The 22,031-nt window shown below is 48.2% G+C and overlaps 2 protein-coding genes across 3 annotated transcripts in view; one reads left to right on the forward strand and one right to left on the reverse strand.

Moving 5' to 3' along the window:
* The window catches only part of LOC144733476 (uncharacterized), a 40,482-nt gene that overhangs the window by 16,690 nt on the left and 1,761 nt on the right, over positions 1-22,031 (reverse strand). For both annotated transcript variants that reach the window (XM_078615400.1, XM_078615399.1), the window contains exons 2-11: positions 17,972-18,158; positions 16,761-16,960; positions 16,483-16,633; positions 8,024-8,256; positions 7,510-7,639; positions 5,504-5,658; positions 4,723-4,857; positions 3,449-3,705; positions 1,821-1,908; positions 299-443 (exon numbers count right to left, since the gene is read on the reverse strand). In XM_078615400.1, the coding sequence (XP_078471526.1) occupies positions 299-443; positions 1,821-1,908; positions 3,449-3,705; positions 4,723-4,857; positions 5,504-5,658; positions 7,510-7,639; positions 8,024-8,256; positions 16,483-16,633; positions 16,761-16,960; positions 17,972-18,158 (1,681 nt within the window). The remainder of the gene's footprint in view (positions 1-298; positions 444-1,820; positions 1,909-3,448; positions 3,706-4,722; positions 4,858-5,503; positions 5,659-7,509; positions 7,640-8,023; positions 8,257-16,482; positions 16,634-16,760; positions 16,961-17,971; positions 18,159-22,031) is intronic.
* The window catches only part of LOC144733477 (aerolysin-like protein), a 105,286-nt gene continuing 91,675 nt past the window's right edge, over positions 8,421-22,031 (forward strand). The window contains exon 1 of the mRNA XM_078615403.1: positions 8,421-8,426. The gene's annotated coding sequence lies outside the window, so the exon portion shown is untranslated. The remainder of the gene's footprint in view (positions 8,427-22,031) is intronic.

Genomic DNA, 22,031 nt, shown 5'->3' on the forward strand with positions numbered 1-22,031 from the left:
GCCGCAAAACTCCCTTCTTTGTACGTACTGTACGTATGCTGAACTTCTTTAGCACCGTACGTAGCCAATCATGCTAATCCCTCCTTGACGCACCCTTCCCGTGAACGTTGAGGAGAAGCCACACCCCTGGCTCACACGCGCCCCACTGTTATTGACAAACGTTGTTGTTGGTTGCCAACGCAGTAGCAACAGCACCCATTGCCGGATGATTCCGAAACACCTGGCAATGATCACGCTCTGTCCAGGGGGGCTGGGTGTACCGTGCTCCGCGCGTTTTGTCGATGCGAGAGAGGCGAACCTGCTCAAGGTCAGGGAGAGGCGAATCCTCTTTTGGGGGGCGGCGCTGATGAACCACACGCAGGCGTCGTTGTCGCTTTTCAAAACCCGCGGCGATTCGAGGCTTCCCGCCGGGTCGCTCAGCTGACGGTAGCACGGGCCGGGAGCTGACGGTCAGTCAAAGAGATGAACAATCTAAATTGCGCGCGCACAGGAACACTGATCACACTAGTGACGATTACTGTGATTGGACATTTTACAGATTTTACTTTTGCCGTGGAGACACGAGGAGTGAAAATGGCCGTGCAGAGGGTCTGGACTATGTGTAGGGTGTAAAATGGAATATGTAGACATTCAAAGAAAGGAGTTCAAGGTCTAACTCACTGATATGTCATTTATACAGCGCACCACTCACACTGCGGTCGCTTTTGGCGAGCCATCAAACAAAAGACGGTCACTGCCATTGCGCGGTACTTTCAGATGCGCTTCTGTGGCTGTCTGGAATGCTCTTCCTTCTGATATTAGGAAGTTAGTGGAGCTATGCACTTTCAAATCATCTAGAATGAAAACGCACTCCTTTAGAACTGCTTTTGTGTTCAGTTTTGTTGTCCTTCCCCCCCGCACCTCCAATTAGCATGGTTGGCTACGTACGGTGCAAAATAAGTTCAAGATACATACATAGCACGTAAAATAAGCCAACCCTTCGCAAACCCTTAACGAATAAAACTGAATAAAGAAAAATAGAATAAAAACATTTGATAAAAGGAACACCACCGTAAGACAGACATTGGCGAGCAACAACTCGAGTAGCTCTGGGGCAATGAAAACCATCGCCAGCGACCAAATGAGACTGCACATGGCTCTGTTATAGTAGTGAGGTGGCTCGAGGGGGAAGAGACACCGCGCCTGGCACCGCCGAGGGAGAGGTGGGGGGGAGACTGCGTTGTTCCAGTTTTGGGTTTTCACTTCATTTGGCTGAAATGTTTAACTTTTGAGCAAAAAAATAATAATTTGCTTTTCATGTCAATAAAAATAATCCCATTAACATTTCACGCTTTTCATCAAGGATATCAAAGTTCTGTACAGGACACAGCAGCAGCAGACTCTAAGCATAAAAATAATTATATTATAAATACATTTTAAGAATCCAGTTACTGAATTAACTAAAAGTTTAATAAGCGTATAAATAGGATTTGAGGCGCATTTTAAAAATGCCCACAGACTCGGTGATCCCTGATATCTTGTGGAAGAGCGTTCCATAGCCTGGGGCCTACACGGGGACAAATCTTGGTCACCCATAGACCGAAGCCTCGACCTGGGAATGCATAGAAGAACTGCATCCCCACATCTTAGAGACCAAGTGATAAACATCTCTCTCATTGTAGCAGGGTGAGGGGGGTAATTGCGCCCCTAGTGTATGGATTACAAAGGCAAGTGCAGTGGACATGTGCAGTGGACACCTACGGGGCTATCTGCTCATGGCTCATGATGATGATGAAAAAGGAAAATCGGGGAGGGGGGTGAGGGTATTTCTCAGCGCACACCTGGGGGGCATTCTCCATCGGTCAGACGAACGTTATCCAGCTCCGCGGCGTAGAGCGGTTGGACGTGCGAGTCGGCCACAAACTCCAACTGCGAACAGAGGTCAGGTGCCAATCGTCTTTGCCGCCGCCGTCGCCGCGTGATCATCCTCGTCATCGTAATCGGCGTCATCGCGTTGCGTGTGTTACAATCGGAATGTTTTTTTATCCCTGGGGAAGGAATCCGATGAGCTATGAAGCTCTATTTTCTTCCACCATTGGAACCTCCTTTGCCAGTAGCAAAATATGATAATTGTTTTTTTACCATTTTATCTGGCAACAAAACTGACACCTTTTTTTACAAGGAGTCATGTTTGCACTGACCACAATACCTGCGGTCGGAATGCAAACAAAAAACACAACTCTGATAATGATATGCACTGTCCTTTAAATTGATTGGTCCACACCCGAGACAGCTTTTCTTAGAGCCTAGTCTCACATGGTGTTGGACCAGATGACGCCAAAAGGTGCACAACTCAAGGACAATGCACCATCAGATGCTTACCCCGAGCTCTCATACTCTGATGGTGCATTGTCTTTGAGTTGTGCGCCTTTTGGCGTCATCTGGTCCAACACCATGTGAGACTAGGCTCTAAGAAAAGCTGTCTCGGGTGTGGACCAATAAATTTCAAGGACAGTGCATACATTATCAGAGTTGTGTTTTTTGTTTGCTTTGCATTCCGACCGCAGGTATTGTGGTCAATGCAAACATGACTCCTTGTAAAAAAGGTGTCAGTTTTGTTGCCAGATAAAAGGGTAAAAAAACAATTATCTCTTTTTACTTGTTAACAGATGTCCAATATCGGGGGCGGGTCAATGAGTCACATAACACGGTTGGTTGTAATAGAGGTTTTTGGGTTAGATCGCGTAAATATAAATGTGTCGTCAAATCTGGCTGTCGCCTGATGATACTAGTTGTATTTACTGGAGAAACGTCGGACTCGAATTGTAAATGTTGTGCGTTTCCTCTCCAACACACCGGTGTGCTGAACTAGTTACGAACTGGCACGTTTGGTTTACGTGACAACCCTTACTAACTGGCTTTGTCGGGTGGTGGCGGGTTTAACGACACATTTATATTTACGCAATCTAACCCAAAAACCTCTATTATCGACACGGTTGGCTACGTATGGTGCGAAAGAAGTTCAACATACGCACGTACACGTGACCACCATCTTGCATGTACATAGTGTATTACTCCGCTTGTTTACCCAGCAACGCCTCGCTGAGTCTCATAACTCTTTTTTCTTTATCCAGGAGGGTTATGCCGTGTTCTCACAGTAGGGGGGCAATGATGTTGCCGCTGTGTGTGATCCCAATTGAGTAATTAACAGGCAATTTTTCATTGGGATGTTTGGGCCAGCACCAGTTGCATGCACTGTAAGTGATTGTTTATTTGGCTATGGGAGTAGGAAATGAGAAAGTGCCGGGGGCAAAGCCACGCAGGACAGCGGAGAGGTAACAAACTCCACACAGATGCTCTCAGCCTAGTGTTTCGTGATGAGCACATACAAAGCCATACACACACAGCAGCAGTATTGTGAACAACCCCCCACGCCCGTACCAGGCAGTGTGTACCTGGCAGTGCGTACCTGGTAGTGCATGTCGCTGATATTGACGAGCCCGGTGCCCCAGTGCTCACGAATGCCAGGCAAGGGGAAGGCCTCCCATAGCAGAGAGCGCTGCGAGGAGCTGCCGTCCGTCGCGTACAAGCCCAGGGAGCCGAGGGCCCCGCTGATTCGGAACCAGAAGCTCAGGCACTGGGAGCCGCTTGTGTTTACCACAGGAGGGCTGAGCAGACTCCACGTAGACTGGGTGTCAGGGCTGATGAGCCCAACGAAAGAGCCGCCTTGCATGGAAGGAATACCGCACGACCGCGGGCGTGAGTCTCCCGGACACTTTGTTTGGCCACTGTGGCTTTTTGTACTTTGCACGCCTATCTGTTTTTGTATTGTTTGTGTGTAACATTCTTACCTGCCCCAACTGGATATCTGCGAAAACGATCTTTATAACTCATTGGATTCCTCCAGTATGATTCTGATATTCTGGTTCCCACTAATCAGGCACAACGCAAGCCCAAACCCGCCGGGGCAGGTGGGGACCGTTGCCACCTCTCCTGTTTAGACCCAGAGAGTCTAGGATAATCAGCTGTGTTCGCGTGACCGAATTTTGCATTTTTACTCAGTTTATTTGACTTCTGGACTGAAATCTGGTGGCACCTGTCCCTGTTCGACACAAGATGACTCAGCATTGGTCTGCAAGTGGGCAAAAATGTGTGAGTAGGGGGAGATGATTGCTACGTGTATTCCGTTTCAAATAATTTGCAGGTTCGATTTTTTTTCCGAATTTGGCGAAATCTGGACCCATGGCGCACCTCCAATTAGCACGGTTGGCTACGTACGGTGCGAAAGATTTCATCATACACATATATACAAACATACGCACAATGGCCTACTTTTTCAAATGACACGATGTGATCTTTAACCTCCACAGGGAAGCAGACGGCGCATATTTTTATCAAAACACATGGCCACAGTGTAAACTAGGTGGCCTGCTCAATTCAAACCGTGAACCTCTGCGGCAAAGGGCGACCATGACACCGCTGGGCCATGTCACCGGATAAGCATCGCGTGGCAGAATTCGCACACTTTCTTCATGACGGAACATGCTTGGGCGCCATGCCGGGAAATCACTTATGCTCTGCGGCCTGTGTAAGAGGCATGAAGGGCTCCTACACATGCAGCCACACACTTCCTACCACACGCAGCTTGCCGCGCGCAGCGTGCCGCGCGCAGCATGCCAGGGATAACCGTTACAAATCACAAGGCACGAGTTCTCTACGGCAAGGGGAAACCAAGATGCTCACTGGATGGGTAGAGGTCGCCGTAGGGATTCGTGGATTGTCGGTGCTTGTAGATCCCCCAGTGGAACTGATCTTCATCCACGGGTGTCCATCCACAGAAGCCTTGCTCAAAGTCACAGTCTAAGGACGTGCGCTTCTCTGGGAACAAAGTGCACGCATGTTCAACATTTCGCTTGCTTTCAATACTCATGTCGTGACAACTTGACTTGAATGGCCCTGTCGGGGCTGACGTGGGTACGGAAAGTTTTGTTAAGGACTTTCAATTTAGCGGCCAGGAAAGCCATACTGAGCACGTGGAAGAATCACAACGCCCCCCCCGCCATACTCAATGACTGAATTAATTAGGCCCAATCTCAGCACTGGAAAAGCTGAGCTATATGCTCAGATGCAAGGAAGAAAAAGTAGACGGGAACATGGGGTCCATTCCTAAACCCAGTCTTAAACACCTGAACCTTAGACCAGTTTTAAACCCCTGAACCCAGAACAGCAATGACTGGCCAACCCCCCACCCACCCCCAAAGATAATCTGAACCGCCCCCCCTCCGCCTGCTGTGATGAGTCCAGTGCGCCTGACACCATAGATGCCCCTGGCACTACCACCCAGGATGTGGAATAAAATATTTTATAGAGATCATTTTTTTTTTACATTAAACCTACAAAGCAATCGAACCCCCCCCGCCCCCCTCCCCCCTAAAAGAAAACTAACAATGATTCGACACCATCACATGTGTGGAAGAGCAGAGGAATATATTTATTGCTTGGACGAAAAAAAAACCGAACGAACCTGCTGCTTGGTAGGTGACCTGGAATCGGTCGTAGGTGACGAGCACCACCGCGGGTCCGGAAGCGAGGGCGCTTACGGAGTCGCAGTTGGAGCCGGCGCCATGGCTGCCCAGCAGTGGCGCTGCGATGGACTGCCCGTCGTGGATCTCGTAAGACCTGGCGGAGGATGAGTCCCGGTCAATCGATCCCAGGGTTACGGTACGCATACTGAAGTCTTCCCACGTCATTTGCCGATTCGCTGTCTGTGATTGTGGCTACCCGCGAATCGCATCTGGATCTCTACGCGGACTCTGTTGAGGGAGAGAGAAAATTATGAGATAAAGTGATGTGCATCATCATCATAATTTATAAACTATTGTTTAATACTTTACTATTTATTTACTTTGTTCATTATAACCATATTTGTATTGATAATTTTCACGTATTTAATGGCTTATTTTTAGATTAATTTAAGGGGATTCATAAAAAAAAAATCCGCTAAATTTGTCATTCACCAGCATCTCCGGAACGTATCCCGCTCTGCGAATAACGAAGGAACGCCGTACTGACAACACTTTCCTGCATGCCATTGAAACTCAGGCACACTTTAACTCTTCATTTTGTCTGAGACTCACTCTTCCAGAAAACGCGTGTACAGGGTTTCACGCCACCCATTACGAGGCATGTACTTGTATGTCCTGTATGTTGAACTTATTTCGTACCATACGTAGCCAACCGTGCTAATCGGAGGTGCGGGGGAAGGATAACAAACTACACACAAAAAGCAAGTTTAAAGAAATTAGTTTCCAATCTAAATTTAAAAGTGCACAGCTCCAGTGGCTTCCTAATATCGGAAGAGTGCTCCAGACGGCCGCAGAAGCACATCCGAAAGCGCCGCGTGATGCAGCGACCCGTCCTTGTTCGATGACTAGCGCCCCAGCTTTGTCCGCCGCGGGGATGACTGGAGTTCGTGTAATGGTTTATGCTCGTTGACGAGATCAGCATGGTATTGTGGTTAATTTGTGGCCAGAACTTTGTGTGTAATGAGTGCAATCTTATGATTTATGCAGGAGAGGCACAGCTGGGAGAGCCCCCGATCGGTGCGAGCAAACTGAATGGAGATCCTCGCTCAGTTCGCCTTCCGATGGTAAATGTGCAAGACTCTGTGGAGGAGTAATCCCCTTCAGCGGGGATGTTCCAGCGCATATCTCGGGCACACCGTGGTGATGGCGACTCCGATGGTGGGTATGGCGTTATAGCGTGTGCTGCAGGAGATTGCCCTGTAAGGCAACCACGCGCCACCACCGTGAGCCTTGTGAGCGCTCCCCCCCCCCCGCACACGGTGCCCATGGGGTGGGTTCTGGGGTCCGCGTGGGAATTCGGCCGTGAGCGAATTTGTGCTTTTGGAAAAAAAGGAACCAAATAAATAAATGGAAATCCCCAGGTGGTGTCACCGACTGGTCATGGCACGCTACCCCGAATCATAGTCTGTAAAGTAAAAACAAAGAGCTTCATAGCTCATTGGATTCTTCCAGTCGAAATTAAGATTCCGATTTTTTTGTGTGTTTTTTGGGGGTTTAGGCTGCAAATGAATTGGAGCTCAACCATTACACAGTCCCACTTGGTGCCCTTCAGTGCCGTTCCCTGCCAAATCCCGACACAATCAATCGTGCCAGTCCCACAGCCAATTGTTTGAGTGCCACGGTAGCGAGATGTTAACTTCCTTGCCTGGTTACCAGGAGAGGTTGTGGGTTCGATCCTGACCCTGATGATGCCTGTATATTTAGATTTTGCATGTTCTCCCCATGGTCGTGTAGATTTTTCTCCGGGTCCTCGGTTTATCCCTCCAGATTTAGAATCAACATGCATTTACAGTATTTGGTTGCTATAAATTTCCACGTGATAAGCCACTTCGTTGAGCTATAATTTGTGGCCAGGTCGCTTCTGAAAAAGAGCTACGCAGCTCATTGGGGCCTTACCTGGTAAAATAAAAAATCTTTTATAGTTTTTTGTTGTTGCAGAATTTACCCACAAAAATTGCCGCTCAGAGAGACAACTTTGTCGAGGCTGGTCTCAATCAGCCAGTAGCAGGGGTCGAGGGTCGACGAGTTGGTGGAGAATGAACCGTCCGTTCCATTGAATGTTCTGCCACACGAGACTGCGGGGAGAGTGCATTCACAGGGCATGCATTACAAAACTTGGTTGTGAGCAATGGGTGGCATAGTTGAGGTGTCGTACATTTTACAGCCTTCATCACGATGCATTTGGGCGAGGCCACGTAGTGATCTATTATTATTATTATTATGCTTGTGTACTCAGGACCACCTCATAGCATTGTTGAACTTCCGCCACTGGCTCAGGGCTGTGAACAGGGGATGAGCACCGATGCCTCAATGCTGACTTCAGTGGAAAGTACCACGAACTTTATTGCTTTTGATTTGTAACGTACCGCGCCTAACGTAACAGCTACAATTGCTGCCGTTGTGTATCACGTTTGAGCACATACGGCTGGCTAATTGTGATGGGAAAGAGGTGCACGAACCTGTACGGATCTGCCTGAAGTTCAAGTTGAATGCGCCAGTGGGGTTTTGTAGCTCTGACTTGAAGTGGATCAGCATGTTTCCCTGGGATTTCAAAATTTGGCTGGATTGTGTGTTCCTGCACAGCACGTCCAGTATGGGTGTGTGCACCCCATCGCCGTTGTACACCGTCACCGAATTGCCCAGACATCCCGGCCGGCGGTTCGGGCTTTCTGACCCATTTACTGCATTCACACTGTGGGAGACACACACATATTAATGTTCATGCGTATGTGCATACAAAAATGCAGAGATCCCGGCTAGCATGAACAGACTGTCGGGGCGAGTGCTACTAATGAGCGCCTATGAAAGGGCGGCATGGAACACGAGATCGGTAGGTGGCCAGTGCCATGCCCGACTGCTTTTGTCTCCCAGGTGGCAATGTTTTGACAATCCACCAGGTACTCATTTGAGGCAGAGTCGATCTAGGGGAGACCCAGAACCGGTTCAAATAATTGTCACTGGTGTTGGCCATGAGTGGGAATCGAACTTGGGTCGCCGGGTTTGTAGTACAGCATGCTAAACGCTACATTACCCCTCCCCATACATACATACATATGTACACAAATACAGACATACGAGCTATTTTTAGCCATTATTGTAGAACATTAGCTCCTCGCTATCAAGGAACTTGTTCTTTTCAAACCGACCGGATTGCTTTTGCTGATTCGCATTACCCTGCTCACGGTTTTTTGAGTGCTTCTCTACTGGGCTGTCCGTGCCGCGAGGCCGAAGAATCGATTCCCAAACCTCACGGCGCAGTAGAGGCGTAGCTAGGATATTTTGCGCCCGGGGACGAACTATAAAATTGGCGCTCCCCCCCCCCCCCCCCCGTTTAATCACATTTTCCTATTACATCGAATAAGGAATAACAATTAAAATTTTTATGAAACATTGTATTTAAAGAAGCAAATTTATAGAAATTATATTACATGGCTCACTCAGTCACTGTCGTAGACTGCTTGACATAGTCTACAAAAGATAAATTTTTCTTTATTTCACTGTCGCAAACTGGTCAATCGCGTAATCAAAATCTGTTTTTTCCAATGTTTCTCTTTCAACGCTAAGAAGAGCAAGATCGCTGAGACGATCTTGTCCCATTGAAGCACGAAAATGCGACAAAATAAGTTTCAATTTGCTGAACGACCGCTCACAGCTTGCAATTGAAACTGCTATTGTTAATAAAATTTGCAGTGAAATTCGCAAATTCGGAAATATGTCGTCTCCATAAAACACAATAAAACCAAGAAGATTCAAATGAGTTTCTGGTAAAACTTCATTCTGGTTACTGAGCAGCATTTTGCAATCTCCAATTTCTGTGAAAAGTTCGTGGCCATTGATGTCGGTGTCATAGAAATTTCCAAAATCTGTGCAATTTCGACGAATTGCATCGACATCTGTGTCGGATAGAAGAGTTTTGACGTCCAGCAGAAATCCAAATTTTGTGTTCAGGTCTTTCAGTCGTAAAAACCGTGTTGACATCTCCTGGTGAAGTCGATAAAATACGCTCTTCATAAAGTGCATAATTTCTTCTTCTGCTGAAAGTCCTGTATCTCTTGCCAGTTCTCCTGGCATCTTCCGACGTCGCCTAATTCTTCTGTCCACATCGATCCCCCAGGCTGTGCATCTTGTTTTGGCGTTTTCTACAGAAACTTGGCTCAAATTATCACGAAGCTTCACAAATTCATGCTCCAAAGATTCAAGATCAGTTGCTGCTTCTTTGAAATTCATAGTAGGATCCTGTAAGCGCTTCTGAACACGATCAATTTTTCCAAGAATGACATTCCAGAAATGTAATAAAACTATGAAGTTAAAATTTAATACGTATGCCTGTAACTGTTCTGCATCACTTCTGGTTTCAGGCGTCATAGTAACGTCCTCCGATAATTTGTCTAGCAGCCCTACTAGTTCATCCAGTCCTTCATAGATAGCTTTAACAGCTTCTGATCGTGCACTCCAGCGTGTTTCAGGCCGTCATAGTTTCCGCCACCAAAAAACAGGCCAGTGACTAAGGCTGAAAGACTGCGCCTGTCTGTTGTTTGGGACGTTCTTCCATGTAAGTTCTTAATAGGCACGCGTACCAAATTGTAATTACATGACATGTAGGCTGTGTGTGGCGGGATATATAAACTTTTAGGTTGAGGTGTACATTTGTGCAGTAGTTTCAGGCTGCCGCGCCCGCCGCAATAAGTTATAATGTAACGTTGTAAGCCTCATTTTGGCGCCCCTTTACCTTGGCGCCCGGGGACATATGTACCCCCCTGCCCCACCCTAGCTATGCCTCTGCGGCGCAGTGCGGTTGGGTTTCAGAGAACGGCCGCGGATGAACATGGGATAAACCCTGAGAGAGCGGCCGTTTAATCATCTACATACCAGGGCACGCACGGTATGTATGCATGCATGTTGAACTTCTTTTGCACCGTACGTAGCCAACCGTGCTAATCGAAGTTCCGGGGACTGTCCCCCCCACACTGTGAGATTGTGACACTGCAGTTAAAACCGCTGTCACGTTCGTTAACCCTCAGGCTAATACCATCGACTCTGGTCACTTAAGAACTCAGGGTGATCACAGGCGACTGCCTGGATGTATGTGCATGTCTAATGTAGCTCTCAGAGACACCGTCTTGTCTTCTGTATATGTATTATGAATAAAGTCCACTGACAACTCAGCAAGTAACCGCGAGTGACTGTACACTTGGGGAGTGAGACAACTCTACTCAGAGACAACGTAGCTTCTAGTCTCATGACAACTCGCAGACGATGGAGACGATCTGATCCAAGGCGACGACGACGACGGTTTACCACACCAAACAGCCCACAGCTCCGGCTCGCGGTGGTTGTAAATCCTCGCTCGGTCCGGCTATGCCCTCATTCCCGAATTCTCCTCGCCGCCCTAATTACACTTTCTCGCCATTGGATCCCGTGCTCCCCCTCACGTGACCCTGTCAATGCTCGTTCCATCAATCATCATTAGCACGCCCATTAGTAACCATGGTCCCGGGGAACCAGACTGTCCCGCTATCGCTCCGCACTGTCTTTACACATGTGTGCATGTATGTTGGACTTCTTTTGCAACGTAGGTAGCCAACCACACTAATCAGAGGTGTGGGGGGAAAGACAACAAATTAAACACAAAAGGCAGTTTTAAAGAAATGAGTTTTAAATCTAGATGATTTAAAAGTGCATAGCTCCCAGTGGGTTCCTAATATCGGAAGGAAGAGCGTTCCAGATGGCCGCAGAAGCAGATCCAAAAGCGCACGATGATGCAACGACCGTCTTTTGTTCGATGACGAGACCAAATCGGCGAGTCTTAGCGGCAGGGCAGCGCAAGGAAGCAGCTGGGGGCTCAGTGCCCTGCACCACCAAATGTCCCTTTGGCACCACCCCAAGTTGATTCTCCTCCTCCCCCCCACACACCAGCTCTGCTGTCCCCCGTGCCCAGGGCACAGCTCCCTATTTCAACTGGGGAGTGGGGTAGAGGGGGGCTATGTGAGATACGACTGTGGGCCCCTCTCCTTTCTCCCAACTCACTTTTACTAAAATAGCTAACGGATGTTTTCAACCCCATATACGAAAATATGGTTAACAGTACGGGGGTGCATCAACCACTGAACACCTTGTGCCCATCCTCTTCACGAGTGGATTTGGGTTTCGAGGAAGACAGTCTCACGGTGACAATGATAATAATAAAAAATAGGTAAAAAACTAGTTTAAAATCTACACACTTTGATTTGCACTCTAAAGTAGAAAAAACAAAATTTTCACCCCAAAAATGTATCAGATTTCATGTGCTGAATAAAAGTAGGTGGCTTGCATAAAGAAAATTAAACATATTGAAAGGAAGCCATCCACTTTTATTCAGTACATCAAATTTTATTATTTTCTACTTTATAATGCAAATAAAAGTGTGTGCTTTGAAAAACTTGTTTTTACCTTTTTTGCTGTGAAAACTATTTTAACTATTTAACTGCTCTTTTATTTGACCAGGTAAGGCCCACTCGAGCTATATAGCTGTTTTTCAGAAGCGACCTGGCCACAAATGAGGCCAATGAAGTGGCTTAACATGTGGAAATTTATAGCAGCCAAATACTCGAAGCACATGTCTAAAGGTGGAGGGAAAACCGGAGAGCCTGGAGAAAAATCCACGCAACCAGGGAGAGAACATGCAAACTCCAAATACACAGGTGTGAGGGTCAGCATCAATCCCATGACCTCCTGTATACAAGGCGAGCTAGTTAACATCTCGCCACCACAAGATATTAACTCTTAAGAACAGCATCACTATAACACCTGTGAACAAATCACCCGCAATTGGAACGCGCCCGATCTGGTTGAACCTCGAAAGTCAAGCAGATCTGAACTTGGACAGTGCCTGGATGGGCGACCACCATGCACAAACAGATCCAAGACTTGGCGGGCGGGCCCCATCTCTCTTTGACAGCACTCCAACGATGGCGACCCTGTCAGCTTCTCCGCCCCGGCTTATATCCACTCCTGGCCACGCCCCATTCCAGATTCTTCTCGAGGGCTCTGGTTCTCCATCACGTGTCCCTCTCGCCCCCCCTTGGGGGGGTAGCCCCTTCCACCTCGTCCGGTCCCGTGTCCTCCCGGGTTCATCCAAAGGCCACGTCCTCATGCGCGCTCTCTCTCACCGTTGCCAGGGCCATGCCCCTACAGCACCCCCCGTCACTGGGTACTATGGCTGCCCTCTAGTGATGTCTAGTATGTCACTACATCACCCCCCCCCCCCCCTTTCGTAAAATACAGCCGTCCTGGCTGTCACTATCTGCAAAAGATAACAGTGTGCCTCCCAACAACAATTAAGAACAACCAACGAGCAAACTAATTTTTTTACCCACTTCCCAATGTGGTATCGACTGCAAACTTGGTATACTTATGTCATACTGATGACAATAGTATATTCTATCATTAAAAATATATATATATATCTTTTTAAAAAAAAATGTTATATGTTACTAGCGGGAAGTACCCGGCGTTGCCCGGGTCTTAAAAATAATTCAAAACTACTCTTAAAAATCTAACAGCAGTGCGTACTGACTGTGGTGGTACCTGCTATGATTACAGCAGTGCATACCGACTGTGATGGTACTTGCTATGATTACAGCAGTGCATACGGATTGTGGTGGTACCTGCTATGATTACAGCAGTGAATCCCGACTGTGGTGGTACCTGCTATGATTACAGCAGTGAATACCGACTGTGGTGGTACCTGCTATGATTACAGCAGTGAATACCGACTGTGGTGGTACCTGGTTTCATTACAGCAGTGCATACCGACTGTGGTGGTACCTGCTATGATTACAGCAGTGAATACCGACTGTGATGGTACCTGGTTTCATTACAGCAGTGCATACCGACTGTGGTGGTACCTGCTATGATTACAGCAGTGCATACTGACTGTGGTGGTTGGTACCTGCTATGATTACAGTAGTGCATACCGACTGTGGTGGTACCTGCTACATCTTGTGACTGTATATAAGTAATAACTGCATGCATCGGGTTGGGGGAGACATCACACAGTGAAGATTTTTATAGCATTTTTTACGCGAAAGAAAATGTTCCCCCCCCCCCCACCAAAGGCGCGTGAGTTGGTATGGTCGGATGCGCGTGATAAATAAACAAACGGTCTACTGCCTATAGTGCTAGTGTAGTGACATAAGAGGGGAGGGGCTGCTGGGGGCTCTGGGACCCGAGGCAACCCAGACGCTTAAGCCCCTTGGCGCCAGGCGCTAGGTTCCCAGGCAACCCAGACGCTTAAGCCCCTTGGCGCCAGGCGCTAGGTTCCCAGGCAACCCAGACGCTTAAGCGCCAGGCGCTAGGTTCCCAGGCAACCCAGACGCTTAAGCCCCTTGGCGCCACCAACGGGGGGGGGGGCTGTGTGTGCTCTGTGGGATATCTGGGGGCGCACACAACCCCACCCCTCGTTGGGGACGAGGCATAAAAGGGCAGCTCCCTGGACGATCGAGGCCAGTTGTAGCTCAAGACCCAAGACCCAAGACCAGCCATCTCAGGACCCTGGGACGATGTGAAGGCCAGTGGTGGGACTCTGGAACTCCCGGTTCTACGTCCTTGTGAGGGCGAGTTCCAGAGCGTAGCCAGAGTAGTGTATCTAGGCTGTGTACCTAGGCTGTGTACCTAGGCTGTAACAGAGTATCAGGACTGTTGGTGTTGGATTGAAATAAAGAAGTTACCTCTACAAGTGTCTCCGGAACCCGTTACACTAGCATCTAGCGACTGTATATATTAGTAACTGCACGCATCGGGGTGGGGACATGACACAGTGAAGAATTTACCTCAGCGTTTAGTGTATTTTTATAGCATTTTAACGCGAAAGAAAATGTCCCCCTCACTCCCACTGAAGGTGTGCGACTTGGCATGGGTCGTTCCCCCACCAAAGGTGCGTGAGTTGGTATGGTCGTGCACGCATCATAAATAAATAAATAATAGTGAAGCGCACAAAAATCACACTAAATCGCTAATTAAACTAATCTAAAGGATGTGAAAAAGGAATAGCGCTTGCTGGCCGCGGGGCTTACGGCGTGGTACCTGGCAATGTTTTTTTAGCGTAAACCCCACCGTTGGAGAGCCAAGCGAGCGACCACACACAAACCAACACACAAACCCACAAACCCACAATTTTTGACTTTTTAACAATATATATAGATGTTTCGGCTTGGGTCTAATTGTCCACGCTCAAGTGACGTTGGCTGTAAATCACCACGGTCCCTTACGTTATGGCAAGCTTCGGGGCCACATTTCATTAAAGCGTGTTTAAAAAAAAGTTATTTTAAATTTTACTTATTTTATCACAGGGCAACGATTTCCTGCTTGAAACGTCCATTAGCATGCAAACGAATGCACACTTTGAGTGGACACTGGTTTTAGCTGTGAAGCAGATTGATTGATGATAAGTGAGCTTCAGATTCCAGTTCAGGATGAGGCAGCTTCGGTTGAGCGCACGGCGGATGGAGTGAATGCCCTTCGCTCAAACCGAGGCAACAATTTGCATGAAAGAACTTCCCGATGAGTGAACAACCTTCCCATTGCAGCTATCGAATTGGACTTTGAGGGGACACCGGTTCACCCACCGTTAATGAAGTGGATTGGCCAATAAAAAAAGTGCACCATTTCTTACCGATAAATCCATTTCGCACACGTAATGGTCCAGGCTTCATTTTGAGTCACGATTTATTTTGGGTTTGGTCTCGTGCGTAAAATGTACTTTCATTTTTTTTACACATCATACGACAATGATCTCATTCAAAATAAATTAATTACGAATCGTATTATTGGTCGAGAAAACCTCTGTATGACATTACTCGGGTCTTTAGGGATATTTACTAAAAAGCATACCCACCCTAAACTGCAGAGATTTGGAGCCGGTTGTATAAATTCCACATTACTGTGACAGTTGCTAGGCTATTCATAGGACAACCACTGTTGTGTTCCCACGAAAAAAAAACATGGCACTAATTTTATCCACCCTTGTGTGATGATGGGCTGCGTTAATCTCTCAACCAGGATGCGAACTAGGAACCCTCCAGAGATGTTGAATGTTCTTCTACAGCATTACCCGGTAACACAACTGAACCCTGGTTTCCCCCATTAGAGAAGTGGTGTTCACTGCGGTCGTACGTACAAACATTGTTGAGTGTGTAACGTGCCTCGCAGTTTTTTATTTCTTTTCAGAAATGCACGGGAAAACCCACAAACGAGCGGTAAGGCAACCAGAACCGGTGCTAGCAACTGCCGAAGCTCTGAGGTCCTATAATGGGATCTTTGCTCAACTTCCATTCATGAGTGTTTGTACTTACAGGAGGAAACTGGAGCTCCTGGAAAAAAGCCCATGCATGAGAGTGTGGGTAACACTCAGTTCACGAGCAAATGAAAATTAATTTGCTTGCTGTACTGCGGTCATACTTTGATCCACTACCCCACGCTGCTGCCTCCACAGTGCTGGGTTGCAGGCGAACCAACACCCGGCGCTGCGCTGCTCCTCTCTACCCTGACACTCCACCCGGCTCCACCGTTCTGAGCTGCGATTGGGCTCTTCCCTTCCACACAGCAGAACGCCTTTAATTGCTGGGACCCTTTAATCTGCAATGCCCGAGTGTCACTGTCTGGATTCCAGGTTGGAAGCTGCCCTAACAACACAATGTCTCCGTAGAGCGTGGACTATGTTCGCTTGGGCCGCTTCTAATCGACCAGGCCAAAGACCACAATACTAACCGCTGGGGCCTTGCACAGATGGCTCCGAGCGACCATGTCATATATGTCTGTACGTATGTTGAACTTTTTACGCACCGTACGTAGCCAACCATGCTTATTGGAGGTGTGAGTAAATTTTTAATATGCCACGGTAACCCATGCATCGCGCACCCGCCCGCGTCAGATTACCCACCGGAAGTCATACACGGAGAGTGTGAACCCGTTGTCCGGTGGCGCCAACAGAGTCCAGAAGCACTCGGCATGGCTAGGGTAGTTGCCTGGGAAGCCCGGTGACAGTATGGTCTCTTCCGCCAGCTCAATGACGCCTCCGCAGAGCGCATCGGCTGTAAAACAGACAAACGAACACGCGCAGCGGCAGAACGCTAATGATTACTCGCAAGCAAGGTGACCGGTGCAGGATAGTTGCCGTATGCGCCGTTGGGTGGTGCGGGTGTGAGCTAGCGGCCCCACCTGGAGACGCGTAGTAGAAGCCGCTCAAGTCGAAGTAGTTGCCACCCAGGCGGCTTGTGTCGACGACGACGCTCACGGTGCTGCCACCGCCGGCGGGCGATGAGTAGCTGTGGTAGTTGCTGGATGCACAGCTCTGGGGCAGCTCCGTGGTGGCATTGCTGCCGTCGCGAACCGTTACGCTGCCACTGCAGTCGCCGGTCCTGCGGCAGCGGGGACGGGCGGAACACAGCTTACGCAACAACCCATGTCGACTTGGAGCCAATGCAAAATTTGTAACGCGCCCATATTTGGCAAAGAGCTGAGAAGTAAGCGTGGATGGCATAGAGAATTGCATTAAACCAAACAGCAGAGAAAATATTATTTACTTCTTAAAAGCAACGATTATCACGGCAGAGAAGACTTCAGTTGGCAGAGACCGAACAGCTCTGTTCTGCTGTCTTGAGCCGAGTGAATCTCACACCCAGCAGTACGTCCATAGAAAAATGAGTGTTGGCTTGGTGTTGGAACATTTTCGATATTCAGATTGCATAATCTGTATGTTGGTAAAATTAACAATTTCACAAAAGAATTGATCAACACACAGCATTGCTCGTACAGTCTCTCCTCAACCTGATCCAGACCACCAGCTGAAAAGATCCAACTGAACGTGTGGCCATGTTGTCGTTTAATGAGACCACCAACGCTTTCTTGAGAGTTGAGAAAACAGGTCCATGTCACTTGCTACCCTTCCCCCGCACCTACGCTTAGCACAGTTGGCTATGCACGGTGCGAAAGAAGTTCAACATACATACAGCCTCTTCTCCTATAACGCTGTAGTTGCGTTCCTGAAGAACACCGCGTTATGCAAAAATCTTTTTATAATAAATAATAAAAATATAGGGTAAATAAGTCCGTGATAACAAGTGGGATGTGTACACAGGCCCAACAAAGACTGTGGCGTGTGGGTAGCATCTAGAAGCATCCAGCAGCATCCCAATGCCTTGTGTGATGCTACGCCGAGACAGCCGTACGACCGCTTATCCCTAGTCGTGCGACGTAGTTCCATTCAGCTCGACCGCGTTATATCCAATTCGCACCCGCGTTATAAAGCAGAAAATGTGTTCCCGAATACATTCATTGCGTCCTATCAATTCCGTATTGTGAAAACACGAGACGTTGTAGAACAGAACGGACCGCACTAACATACGCAACGGCGGGGTTGGTCAGCATACCTGAAGAAGACGATGGTGACGACTCTTCCGGAGGGCACATTAATGTCCCAATTGCAGCTGGGGCCCATGCTTGTGTTGTAGCGGAACTGGCCCACCGATGCATTCAGCTCCTCACGGCAGCTGAGCGGCGCCTGCGTGCCATTGGAGCTGGGCAAGCCGCCGCTCGACGTCGTCTGTCCGACTGCGCCTAAAAGGAACATGCAACGTCAGGCAAAGCCAGGAGATCTGGCAGGCAGCAGGGCCAGCTTCTCTCGGGTGAGTGAGGGGACCTGTAGAACAGTTTTGTGGGGGGCCACCAAGACAGTGCTACTGCTAGGACAGAACTAGGGGGGGGGGCAAAGGGACATTGATGGTGTAGAGACATGCACCTCAGCGGCCCCCTTCCCCCCATTCAGCGTTGACAGACTGTTGGAGCAAGTGCTGTTAGCGATCACCGACAAAGGCCAAAATGCCTGGCCGCCGTTGTCTCCCTAGTGGTGATGTTTACACACCTAGGGGAGGCCCAGGACCGATTCAGATAATCGTCACTGCCATGAGCGGGAATCGAACTCGGGTCGCTGGGTTCGTAGTGCAGCGCGCTAACCACTACACCACCGCTCCCGCCCACCACGACCGTGTTTTCCGCGCGAATGCGCGGGCAGTGCGCGTTACGTAGCAAAGGAAACCCCATGGACACAATAGCACACGGACTGGCACATTGGGGTCCTTTGATGAAATACGCCTTACAAATGTAAATCATTATTAATTATTAAGAGGCCGCGCTTTATAAATTACAAGGAAGCTGAAGACAATATAGAGATGACAGAGATATCAATCGGCGTGTTTAATGTTAAGTAAGTTAAAGTTAGTAAAACTCAAATGTATATATAGCGTAATTCACAATAAGGCGCTTGACAACAGAATCCCAGTAAAGAAAAAAACCCTAACACTGAAACTAAGAGGAAAATAACCCTACACAGATGGATATCTTCCATTCATTAGGATTTTAATTCGAGGTGGTGTTTGATGCACACTATTTTGTAAATACTGTACTGTACATGGGCAAAGCCACGGCCAATTAACTAATATATATGGGCTTAAAACACTGACATAATTTAGCATTCATTCTGTCGCGGATTCATTATACTGTATGTGTATCCTGTTAACAGCGCAAACAAAGAGGGAGTTTCAAAGACAATGCATATATTGTTATCAGAGCATGCTTGCATGTTCACCACAAGTACCCGTGGTGAATGCAGACTTGGTTCCTTGCAAAAGGCATTTATTTGGTGTTTGAACATCTTAACACCTCCTGTTTTATTGCCAGTAAGTGTAAAATCTATTTTTATTTTACATACTTTGATTCTGGTAAGGGGGTCCCATGGTAAACTGAGTGAGAAGAGGGGATCATGGCGCTGGTTGTAAATGTGTGCAGCGTGAGCCACCAGGTGGCGCTGTGGTCAGAGCCAGCTATTCCGGATCAGGGGCGCCACAGTGGCGAGATGTCAAGGCCGTGGGTTCGATCCCCAGAAGGTCGTGTGTTAGATCCCCAGGAGGCTGTGTTCGAATCCCAGGAGGCTGTGTGTTCGATTCCGACCATGACACGGGGTGTAGTACCAGCTTGAGTGCGCGCTGGTTAAGCGCGGTGGCACCACGCACAGCGTGCTGTGCGGGCTCTCGTTCAGAGAGCGAGAGAGTGACAGCCAGCTGGGGTTACGTTGGGGGCATGATACTCTGGTTGACCTGGGGACATGTGACCGGATGATACTGGAGGGGGGCGACCATGGGTGGTCACATGGTCCGGGAAGAACTCTCGAGAGCCTTCGGGCAATGGCGAGAGAGATCGAGAAGGTGGGTGGGGCGAGAGGCGGAGCCAGCCCCAGCCCAGTCCGATGTAAGGGGGGCTCTGTGAGGGGCTCGGGGTTCTTACTGTTGAAGAGGCAGGAGATCCACGCCAAGCTTGAAGAAGCCTCCAGCCACGCGGTCCGGGACCCAGCTTGTGGTCCGGATCGGGATAGTGGACCCAACCGTGTTTAGTTCCGCCGTAGCGTGGTTAGTTGGGTGGTCACCACCCGAGAGTATGTTGTGTTAATAGCCTGGAGTATGTTGTGTTAATCTATCTATCTATATAAAAAAGGGAAATTTGTGAATGTGTGTCTGTTCAAAATGTTTAGCGTACTTCCCGACATGCAACTTGAAATTTGCCATGTGGGTACTTTCCAGATTGTACACCATGCAATTTTTTTTTTAATCAAAATAGACTTTTGTATATTTTTTTTTGGGGGGGGGGGGGCGCAATAATGGATATATTTTGCACGCAAGTGAGCGGTGACGTCACAACTCTGTCATGTCACCCGCATGCGGCAGCGTGACGCAGTGTGCCTGCTGACGTCACGCATCCCCCCCAACCCTCCGCGTAGGCCGTGTATTCCAGCACAAATGCGCGGCTGGGGGGGGGGAAATAGGTAACAAACTATTAATTTGCCATGTGGCTAGCTCCCATACTGTACACAATGTAAAACATATAAAAATAGACATTTGGGGGGGGGGGGGGATGACCATGAAGTGTGTGGTGAGAATCGATATCTGGTGAGCGGTTGTGGTATCGATTAAACGGGAATAGGTCGATTCTAAAGAAATATACAAACTTCGATTCATTTGCGCGATCTAAAGAATTGAATCTTGGCGCGCGAGCGCAAGTTTTCTTTCCACCGCGCGTTGGGTTTTTTTTTATTTATTAATGAGCTAATGATCAAAGTTTTTTTTTTTCATTTGTATATGTTATGTTTTTAAGTTTTGAGAAGTTTTTAAATACATTTTCCCCCCGGGCAACGCCGGGTGCTTCTCGCTCGTAGTTTAATCAAACGCGTTGCTCCCTACGACAACGTCTGCAACTCAGTTGGACTCACTCCACGAGGGCCGCCGTGACGAGCCACTTCGTTGAGCTGTCATTTGTGGTGGCCAGGTCGCTTCTGAATAAGAGCTACGTAGCTCAGTGGGTATCTGGTCAAATAAAAAAAATGCTTTTAGTTTTAAATGAATAATACGCATGAATATTTTCACCAATTGCTCATTTTGTGAGGTATCCTAACTAGCTGGTAGCTGAAAGCAAATACAAAATGTACGGACGCTCAGCACGTGTGACGTCATTTGTTGGCTGGTTACTCTTGGAAACCACTTTGTTTACGATCAGTGCGTTTTAGAGAGGTATTTTATATTGTTCTCGGTTATCATCTGAATAAAAAATGTTATCGTAGTTCTTTTATGTTGGTAGATTCATGCATTCACCAATGACTCTCATCTATGATATGTCACGTTTATAAATCACCTCGCGGACCCGCTGGGAAATTGCCACGCCAGCCCCCCAGTTGAGAACCACTGCCTTATGATACCAAAAAGAGATCTCCCGTGGAGTCTTTAACAGACTGTTGGGACAAGTTGCCGTGAGCGAGTAGCACCGATGAAGGCCGGGAGGGCACAGGAGGGAACGGTGTGGCCAGTATCACGCCCAGCCGCATTTGTCTCCCCAATACTGATGTTTACCACATCGCACGCACTGGGTATTCATTTAAGGATGGGTCGACCCAGCAGGAATTTAGAGCGGGAATCGAACTTGGGTCGTCGGGTTCGTAACGCAATGCGCTCCACTATTGCTTCCCTCTCATACCCCACGCCCCCCACGGAGAGTATGTTACGTCAGAAGTGGTGCCCCCCACTCTTGCGTCGTAGATTCAATTTATTGAACATGCACAGCCCCGTTTTGTCAATTCCGCTGCTGAATGAGGGCATGGATGTTACTCATTGGGGAGCTGAATGGCTTAGAATGCCCTTCATCCGTAATTGACTGCAGCGGCCACCTGCCATTAAATTGGGATCTCAAAAGGTCGTGAGTGACTTGGATATTCCCTATACTAATCATCAGTGAAGTAAAGACCCTTCTATTGAATCGAGTTTTCCGTTCAAATGTGCTGTGGCCAGCTTTGAGGACGAGTGTTGGGTAAGATGCAGTACATGTGCTGCACCCTTAGCGGTCGGTGTTTAGCATCATTATCAGCGTATCATCAGCACCGTCATCATAATG

Source organism: Lampetra planeri, chromosome 47 (assembly GCF_965212315.1).
Source record: "Lampetra planeri chromosome 47, kcLamPlan1.2.h2, whole genome shotgun sequence".
Classification (NCBI taxonomy): domain Eukaryota; kingdom Metazoa; phylum Chordata; class Hyperoartia; order Petromyzontiformes; family Petromyzontidae; genus Lampetra; species Lampetra planeri.